At 34.8% G+C, this 10,655-nt stretch overlaps 1 protein-coding gene across 1 annotated transcript; it reads right to left on the reverse strand.

Annotated features, from left to right (window-relative positions):
* Positions 1–209: 209 nt before the first annotated feature.
* LOC121436545 (taste receptor type 2 member 14-like) lies at positions 210–1,127 on the reverse strand. Its single transcript, XM_041636550.1, has one exon. The coding sequence runs from the start codon at positions 1,125–1,127 to the stop codon at positions 210–212; it is 918 nt and encodes a 305-aa protein (XP_041492484.1).
* Between the last annotated feature and the right edge of the window lie 9,528 nt (positions 1,128–10,655).

A 10,655-nucleotide genomic window follows, 5' to 3' on the forward strand; every position in this document is an offset into this window, starting at 1 on the left:
TTTACAAAATTGTTTACTATAAGAAACCTGGGTATTACACTTAAGTTTGAAATACATTTGGATAGCCCCATCTGAACAAATTTCTACAGAATTCAGAAAGTAAAAAAAAATATGAAAAGCACAGATTTAGAAATTCAATAATTTCCTTTGAACCTGTTCTCCTGTAAAATAGTCAAACTGACATGTAGACTGATTTATGGATCTAAGTTTTACACATGTTTACACCAATACTTCAGGCACTGCAATACAGAAAACAAGTCCTGTCTCAGCTTACTGTGCCCCAGAATAAAGACATATGAGTGTATGGAAGGAAATATAGTTATAGCAACCCTTTGAAACAGAAGAGTCAGCTCTTTCTCTATATCAAATGTCCACAATTCCACCACTAGAGACAGAAAGAAAGTGATGTAAAATAGGAGGAAGACAACTAAATTCTGCAAGGCTGTGATGTGGGCCAAGGTTCTGACATCTCTACATCCTTTGGTGTAATGCTGCATTTTCTTGATGTGTTTCCAAAGGGAGATGATTAGGAGGAGTAACACTGTCAAGGATACACCAAAAGGTATCAATGTGAACATTAAACTTGGCAATAAAATAAACCTGGGAAATTCTACAAAACTTGAACTTAAACTGTCAGATGTGTTCCTTTTGTATCCATCAATCCAGGCATCAATATGTTTGATTACTAGAAAAATATTCAAAAACAGAAGGACCAGTGATAGCAACAATGCAATCAAAACCACCCTTTTAATTTTCCATTTTAGGTAGAGGAATAGAGAGTTAGAAAAAGGGGCTATCTTGAGAAAATAAAAGATGCTGAGACTAGTAGCAAGCCAGATGCTGAAATGATTGCTTATATTCCAGGAAATCTGAGTTATTCTTAATATGTTTCTAGTCAGGAATGAGGGGGAGAACTTTATACACACTAACCAATCTAGAAATATAACCCACAGTAGAGAGAATCTGGAGATGGCCAGAGCAGTGAGGATCTGATCCACCGAAGGAATCTTTCTTCTCTTGACAGAGTCCACACAGTTAACCAGCGCTATGAATCCATTCCCCAAATTTCCAATGAAGAACTCAACAAGGAAAATGATTGTAAGTATGTTCTGTAGAATAGTAGCCATTCTTTAGGTGACCCCAAAAATCAGTTTCCAAAGATGAATATTTCTTAGTGGATTATTCTAAAATTCAGAAATATTCTGTATTAAAGAAAGTACATACACAGTGTTAAAATATAAAAATGAAGATTTACTTGTGACTTACTTTTAGTTTTAGTATAAAAATCTTACATTTTCCCTCCAGCTTGACTGAACTTCTCTAGGTGCTGTGTGTGTAACATGTCAGTCCATAGAGATGAATGAACTACTGAATTCCAATATGCTAGAATGCAAATAAAGATGGGCTCATTTGCAATTTTTTTTTATTTCTTTCCTTGTATGTGAAGGTAACCTGTTACTTAATTTTATGAAATCAGCATTACAAAATCAAAATTACTTTTAATTCTTTCTACTTACTCTGCAACCTAATAAGATAGCATTATTTACAAATTCTGAGCAATGGATCACATATTACTACTACAATGACTATTACTAGCTCTACTTTTACTTTGAATGAAACCCCTCATTTTGATAATTCTATATATTCTGCTTTTCTACACATATTATGATCTGGCCTCATTCTTAGTAATGTTCCAGTTGTTAAGTAATTGTGTAAAAACATTCAGATATATGATTTAGACTTAAATGAAGATTCTTGAAGATGTACTAAATGCTTTTCTGGGTAGGAGATTGTGATAATATGTTGCCTAAAGATTATTCTTGTGATATTTTTATGAAGAAATTGGCTGCTTTTTTTTCCTTGTCTGAACAGTGTACCTGATGCTAAAGTTTGGAGATTTGGATTAATTCTTTTGGTGGAGGAAATCTCAAACAACCTAGTATAGACTGGGTCATATAGTTATTAGTGGTAATTCTAATGAATATTTATCATGAAAAAGAGCCAGAAAATGTACTTTTTGAGGAGAAAAGAAATGGAATTAGGTGTTGTGTTCAAGGAGATAAACATTAAGATATAAAATAATGGGAGTGGTAACCTCAGAACAAGATCCCACCCAGCTAAATTTCCAGCTTGTGAGCCAGGATTTATAAATCTTAGATCTGGGTGTGGTGGTACAAACCATTAATCCCAACAGTTGGAAGGCAGAGGCTGGCAGATCTCTGAGTTTGAGGCCAGCCTCATTTAGACATCCAGGTTTAGGACAGTCAAGTTTAGGCCGTGAAGGACAGAAAGCTGATGAATGTGTAATTGAACAAGGGGGACATGTTCCAAGCCCAGTAGGCAGCAGTACTTATGAGCTTCAGCCACATAGTTCTGGAGCTAAGGATAAAACAATGGAGCTGTGAATTTTGCTCCCAAGATTAAGAAAGCTGCTGAGGTCAGGCATGTATCAGGGCTGTCTCCGGATGCCTGGTAGAGAGGCCGTAGCATGAAGTGGTGAAGTTGAAGCCTGGATTGCCTTGGAGACCCCAAAATGTTAGAGATGGTAGAGTCATGGGATATCTGCCAAAGAAAGCTGCTAGACGTGAGTGGAACCAGCCTGAGAGAGAGAAAAATGTTGCATTTAATAAGACTGAGCAGAATTGGAGATCTTAATTGATTTTGACCTCAGACATGGATATGCAGACTTTAGAGTTTGCCCAGCTGGTTTATAATATTGCTTTTTCCCCAGTATTCTCTCGCTTTGCTCCCTTCCCTACACTTTAGAATGGTAATGTATATCCTGTGCCTTTATATCTTGGAAATATGAGATTGCTATTTTGATGTTGATCTTATATGGCATTGCAGTTAAGAGATTGCATGAATCTCAGAGGAAAAATGAACATTGGAATTTTAAACAATATTAAGACTGTGATAGACTATGGGGACTTTTTAAATTGGACTGATGCATTTTGCGTTATGATAAACTGCTAAATGCTTATGGAGACCAGGGTGTAGAATATGTTGTTTTTAATATAATTTGCCCCCATATGCTCATAAGGAGTCACAGTATTAGGAGGTTTGGCTTTGTGGAGTAAGTCTGGCCCTGTTGGAGGAAGTATATCATTGTGGGGGTAGACTTTGAGGTTTCCTACCTCAAGATACCAACCAGTCCCACTTCACTTCCCATTGCCCTTTGATCAAGATAAAGTCAGCACCATGTCTGCCTTCACGCTGCCATGCTCTCCGCCATGATAACAGACTGAACTTCCGAAACTGTAGTAAGCTTCACCAATTAAGTGTTTTGTTATAAGAGTTACTGTGGTTATTCTTCACAGCAATAGAAACCCTAACTAGGACAGTGGTCCCATATGAGACTAAATAGTTATTTAATAATTGCTGGAGAATTATTCTTCTTTCAGAGTGAAGGTGTCCATATTTTGTCCATGTTCCTATAAGAAATCCAGAAATCATGTTCTTATAAGTAACTTCAGTTATAGTCATTAATTCACTAAGCTGGATGAGTGAAATTGTTCCTTTGCTCTCCCATTAGTGCATTATCTGGAAATAATAGATATAGTTTACACCTCCCAAGAAAAAATCATTTCACATTTGGTACTTCATCAGGTACTCAGAGACATGAAAATGAGTATATAGGAACATTACATTGCTCGTGACTTGGATGATAAGATATACAACAGGAGCTAAACCATATGAGTGTAAACAACTATGGGGGTAATTGTAATGTTGCTATCCTCCTTGTGACATGGAATGATATCTAACCTCACTGTAGGTAAAAAGTCCATAAGATAAATCTGAGGTATTTTATTTTATATATCTTCTATATATAATTGATGAGTCCAGTCCACAAACAGAATATGAAGATGATGCATAAAAAGGCTGGATCAGAAAATACACTGTAATCTGATAAAGTAATACATACAAAACAAGATTGTCATGAAGCTTCATTGGCCTTCCTGTGGTGACAAGACTTTCAGTTCTGTGGCAGCTGTCTGCATAGAAATGCATTTGTCTCTGTAAAAGATCAATTAAAATGGAAAGCAGACATGTGGACAGTGCTAGTGTGTCATCCTTTGATTTGTCAGGTAAATTTGATAAAGCAGAGGATGAGATCACTGTATCAGCTTGCTACTTCACATGACTGAGTGTATATGAGGAAGGGAGTAAAATTAGACATGACTTAGTGGGGATGCTACTGGCCACATCTTGTTAAATAGATACATAGATCTGATGGTTCTGTCAAACTGCATTCTATAGTGATATTTGCGATTGGTTGTTAGCCTTGTTTTTTTTTTTGTTGTTGTTGTTTTGTTTTTGTTTTTTATCGAGACAGGGTTTCTCCATAGCTTTTGATTCCTGTCCTGGAACTAGCTCTTGTAGACCAGGCTGGCCTCAAACTCACAGAGATCCGCCTGCCTCTGCCTCCCGAGTGCTGGGATTAAAGGTGTTCACCACCACCGCCCAGCCCAGTTGTTAGCCTTTTTAAAGGTAACTCCTTATAGCAATGGGTGGCAGTAACTGTGAGATTCATGACAACTCTAAATGGCATAACATATCCTACACTTATACTACTTTCTTAAAGGTCCAAAACCCTCACAGAGATAGAAGAAATAATCAAAATCCTGGAGGAAGAGTGGTGTGTTATGAAACTTTAAGCTCCAAGTGTGACATGCTACTGTTATTTCGAGTTTTACTGGGCGGTGGTGGCATACACATTTAATCCCAGCGCTCAGAAGGCAGAGGCAGTCAGATCTCCGTTAGTTCGAAGCCTACCTAGCCTACAAGATCTAGTTCCGGGACAGGCTCCAAAGCTACAAAAAACCTGTCTCAAAAAATTAAAAAAAAAATTAGTGGAGAAAAATTCTTTTTCAATGTTATAAATGTCTGTTAGTTGCCTTTGTTTCTATGAGTAAACATAAGAAAAATCATTGCCCAAGCCATATTGGGCAGAATTAATTTTTTTGCCTGTCTTTATTGATGTCTCTGGGATTAACAATTTTTTCATGTACTCCCATGAAAATCAGACATCATATATTTCCTATATGTTAAACTATCAAGTTATTGATTTCTTAGCTTGATAAAAGACATAAATAAGATCAATTCTCAATAATTAGATTCACCAGAAGAGATCAGGAATCAGCACATAAGCCTTGTGGGTAGGAACACTTCTTATCCAAACTGTATAAAGAACTTATGTATTAATATATTTGTTACTTTGACATTATTTTTTTTATTTCTTTGTGTACTCTGGCTAATGAGTCTCTGTTCACTTGTGTAGCCTACAAAGGTTTTCTCCCACTCTTTAAGATGCCCTTTCACAATGTTGGTTGTTTCTTCGCTTGTGCAGGAACTTTTTAATTTGGTAGAATCCTCTACATGAATTATTATTTTCTAAGCAATTATACTCCTATTAAGAAAGTTGTCTACTATGTATACAATTTGAAGGTATCTCTCTTTCATTTTCTTCTGGTAGTATCAGAAGGCTAATCTTGGTGGAATTTAGGACAATCCAGGAGACAACAGAATGAATGTGACTGTGAAGGTCCTTCCAAAATGGTTTAGCTGAGTGAGAAGACCCACCAAAATGTGAGGAGAACCACGCTGTGGGCTGAGGTCATAGAATGAACAAAAGAAAGGAAGAGCAGTCACCAATATTTCTCATCTGCCACTGCTCTCATTGCCATGACTGCCATGATGGACTGCACCCTCAGACCATAGGTAAAAATAACACCCTTCCTCTCTGTTATACTCTTAATATTGGGTATTTTGCTGCAACAGTAGTAAAATATTTTAAAAAATTAAAAATAACTATTATGAAACTTTTAGTTTTTGTGTTTTACATTCAAGTTTTAATTTATTCATTTTATTTTATTACTTTTTATTTCCAAAATGACAGATAGGGATATATTTTCAGCTTGATGTTTGTGAACACCCTGTTTCCTAGCACCATTTGTTAAAGAAACTGATTTGTATAAAATATATACTCTTTGGCAACTCTTTCATAAACCAGATAGATTTATCTGCAGATATTTTCATGTGGTTTAAATTCAATTCCACTTATCTATGTATCTACTTGTATCATAATAAGCATCTGTTTTCATTAGTTAATCTTAGTATTGCACTGAGAAATGTGTGTGTGTGCAGTGCACACAAGTGAATGAGCAGGCATGTGCTTGTAAAGTCCAGAAAAGGATATTGGATGCCATTCTCTGTCAGTCTCTACCTTATTCCTTTAATGTAGAAGGAGGAGAGTGGGCCTGTTTTTCATCCTGCCTGGCTCCCACACAGATAGCTTTACACCCGAAATAACAACACACAAACTGTATTCATTTAAACACTGCCTAGCCCGTTATATCTAGCCTCTTCTTGGCTAACTCTCATATCTTGATTAACCCATATTTAGTAATCTGTGTAACACCACGAGGTGGTGTCTTACCGGGAAAGATTCAGCATGTCTGACCTGGCAGCTTGCTTCATCATGTCTAACCTCACTTCCTTCTACTCAGCATTCTGTTCTGTCTACTCCCACCCACCTAAGGGCTGGACTATAAAATGGGCCAAGGCAGTTTCTTTATTAACCAATGAAATCAACAGATTGACATATGACCTCCCCACATCACTTTAAGATAGAGTCTCGTCTTGCCCCCAAGGCTTGCTGTTTTGGCTAGGCTGACTGATCAGCAATCTCTCAGAATCTGCCTGTCTTCTTCCAGTTTGTGGTTTGTGAGCATAAACAGCCATGCCTGGCTTTTCATATGGGTAATGGTTAGATACTTAGATGGTAACCAAACATTTTGGCACCTGTCTTCCTATGGTCTTAGCAACTGTGTTTGCTCAATATACATATATTTTTAACAATTTCCATGCAAAAAAGAGAGAAGACACAATTGTTTTGTGATTACATATCACATATATACATATATACACATATACAATGTGTGTGTGTGTGTGTATATATATATATATTTAGAATATTTTATTTTATATTATGGTGTCACATATGTTTTTGTTTTGTTTTGGTTGTTTTTGTTCTCCAGTGTGGAAATGATGTCATTGTTAGGGAAAAGAAATCCCTGACTAATCAAACTGGTCGTAACTTCTCTGACCTAATATTCTATCAGCATCCAGTTTTTAGACTGGACTAAAGTTTTTGCATATTTTGTGATTAGTTTGCCAACAGAAAAGTTCCAGGCACACTCAAGGATGAATTTAGTGGATCATTTGTGAAGCATACTCTTATTCTCCGAATATTGCACAATAAAATATAACTTATTACCTTTCCAAGCAAGGAATTCTTTCAGGCTGGGGTTAGGGTGGAATATGAATACTATTGCTGGCATGCAAATGAATACAGTCTCTCTTGCAAATTCTGCAAGCTTTTGCCTGTTTTTCATACACTATATGAGCTTATTTTCATGCCTAAAATGTGATATACATAATTTGCTCTATACAGAGCCCCTGAATGGTTGGTTACATTTTCACTAGTGATTTATAACAGACACACTGAGGATTAAATCTGAAACAAGCACTTTAGTAATAGTTTCAATGTACAGGAATATATAGGAAATAGTCAAATCATTTTTTTGAAAATATCTTTTAAATGAAGCCACTAAGGATAATTTTTTTAATTTATCTTATATTACTTATTATTATTTTTTAGATGCCTGTGTGTTTTCTAATGAGAGAGAACAAGAAAAGTAAGGATTTGCGTGGGTAGGGAAGGTGGAGAGAATCTGAGACTGCTTGGGGAAGAGGAACTATAATCAGAATATATCGCATAAAAACTGTTTTCAAAAGAAAAAATTTAAATTTATCTCAATGTTTTAAAAATATATGAATCAGTTATTTTCTGGTTTGGTAAATTTGGTACAAGTTATTTTTGAAACAATTGCATTTTATTGTTTCCCCTTTGAGTGATAACTATCATTACATTGTGTATAATTGCAGAATTTCAATTTTTATTGGAAGGTTTCAAATTTCACTAATGCAAACAAATGTGTATGTCACATTGCTTAATATAGACTACATACACTAGGGAAAAGGCCAGTGTTTCATATAAAAATATTAATATATATCAAAATTTTAACTTCTTAGAGGTAAAATATAATAATAATTTTATAGGAGGTTTTAATTCAAAAATATAAGCACAGAAAAATTGTTTTGTTACTGCAAAGAGAAGCATCTCTGACATGGTCTTATCAATATTCTGAACTGTAGGTATAGTAATCAGTTCTTGGGTATCCTTTATGATTTGGCAGTTTTAGGCATTAAAACAAAAAATGGATTGTGATGTGTCATGGAGAATTGTTTTGCAGAATAAAATATGATAAAAGATTTCAAGAATTCTAAAATTTAAAGCTAATGCTATGAATTAGCATAAAACATATTTATTTCTGTAAAAAAATTTAAATTAATATTTTTATATTCTATTTAAATGACTAATTTTATAGATTTTATTTCCAAGAGTTTATATAATCTTCATATCTTATCAAGAAACTTAGGTAATCTTATCTATCACCTTATTGTATGCAATGCAATATCAAAATAAGGCTGTAATTTTAAATTTAGAATACACACACACAGATCTATAACAATTGTCAGGGAATTTTCCCCCTTTATTAAAAATAGATTCTATACTCATGTGATATATCCTGATTTACTTTTGCCCTCCCTCTACTCTTCCCAGTTGTTCCCCACTTCCTCTCCCATACAGACCCTCTCTTTTTCTGTCTCTCATTAGAAAACAACAGTCTTCTAAGAGATAACAACAAAACATAACAAAATGAAATAAAAGATTTTAAAAAATGTATCACATTGAAGTTGAACAAGATGAACCAAGAGAAGGAAAAGATCACCAAGAGAAGGCACAAGAACCAGAGACTCACTTATTATTTTGAGAATTTATTAGGACTGCCTTTATATATACTTTAGGAAGTTTCCACTGTACTAGGTTTCCATGTCATCCTTCAATTGCTTCTCAATCCTAGCTGTCTCTCCCCATATTTTCTTCCTAAATTCTATCTCTCCTCAACCTTCCCTCCGAATTCTCCAATTCTCACCCTTACTCCCAGTATTCCATTTATATCTCTTCTTGTTTACCCCTGCCAGGGAGTTTCATGTGTCTCCCTAATAATGTCCTCTATACCTAACCTCTTTTGGTCTATGGATTATAGCCTGGATATCATTTATTCAAAGACTAATCCATATATAAGTGAATAAACACTGTATTTATTTTTCTGGATCTAAGCTATCACTCAAGATAATTTTTCCTAATTCTATTAGTGTTCAAATTTCATGTTGTCATTTTCTTTAACACCTGAGAAATACTTGCTTGTGTAAATATACTATTTTTAATCCAGTCTTCTGTTGACAGACATCTGTAATTTTTAAAATTAAGATTCAAAGAGTATAGAAAAATTTTACAGAGTGATTTTCCATATTAGTGTAGAAAAGTCATTCTTCAAATCTCAAATAAGTAGTTGAGATCATTATAGGATTGAACATAGACAAGATCTAATAGCTATGGGTTATTTAGTGATTCTCTTTTCCTATTAGAACACTTATTTTTTTCTGATATTGTTTCCTAAATGGAATTTACACACTATAACTTTGTAAAATGTTTAGAAATAACCAGAATTCTATAAGGCAAGTATTTAGCAAGAATTTAAAGAAAGTTCTGCTAAAATAATTGAGATAAAATACTTGATTTCATTAACAATTATGAAAATAAGCTAACATTAATACATCATTCAGATACTAATGCACGTTACAATGAATTTTGTAACCTTGATCTTCTGGATACTGTGAATAATCCCTGATACTAACATCCCTAACTTATAATTCTAATATAATGCTTTCTTAATACAATCAGGTCAAATTTAATCCACTTTCATGTATATTCGCTGTATACAGAAGTTTCTGTCCCATCTAGTCCTGCAGCTGTTTATTACCAAATAGACACACAGAGGCTGATATTAATTATAAACTGTTTGTTCTATTGTTCAGGCTTATTACTAACTATCCCTTACAAATTAAGTTAATTGATACCTCATGCTGTGGGAGCACATTCTGCTCCTTCATCCAATAGCCTTTAAGATACCAGTCCACTAGGGCATGGTTTCTTTTGCTTTAAAAAGCAGTGGTGGCCATGTGTTAGCTCTTTTGCTACCAGCTTCCGCTTCCAGGTTCTAGGCTTTGTTTCTGGTCACATGGAGGGCTGTTATCTAGGACAGTGATCTGTAAGTTTTCCCGCTTAAATAAATAACGCTTTTATTAATCAAATTCCAAACTGGTGTAGGGTTTTTTTTTTTGTGACTTAAGCCTTCAAACTCTTATCTATATTAGCCATGTAGTTTGGTATCTCTTCTCAATAAGACATTCTTATCTTGCTTCCTCTGCTTCTAGATGATGACTGCATTTCTGCCTTTCCTCTTTGCAAAATTCTCCTAGTCTTGTTGCCCTGCCTGTACTTCCTGCCTGACTACTGGCCAATCAGCATTTTATTAAATCAATACAAGTGACAATTCTCCAAAATACCCTGTAAATAGACATGCAATCTGCAGTAATAAAATTTGAGGGTGATTCTTGCTCTTTACTAAGTTCTTATATGAGTCATGTTCCAGTGTTACAATTTAGTTTATTCATAAGTGTGATTT

This window comes from Microtus oregoni, unplaced genomic scaffold (genome assembly GCF_018167655.1).
Source record: "Microtus oregoni isolate MIOR12 unplaced genomic scaffold, Mior012 000002F_ref0000024, whole genome shotgun sequence".
Lineage (NCBI taxonomy): Eukaryota > Metazoa > Chordata > Mammalia > Rodentia > Cricetidae > Microtus > Microtus oregoni.

What these genes read in the sequence shown, in the direction of transcription:
- LOC121436545 (XM_041636550.1), bottom strand. Translation starts at nt 1,127, where the DNA reads ATGGCTACTATTCTACAGAACATACTTACAATCATTTTCCTTGTTGAG.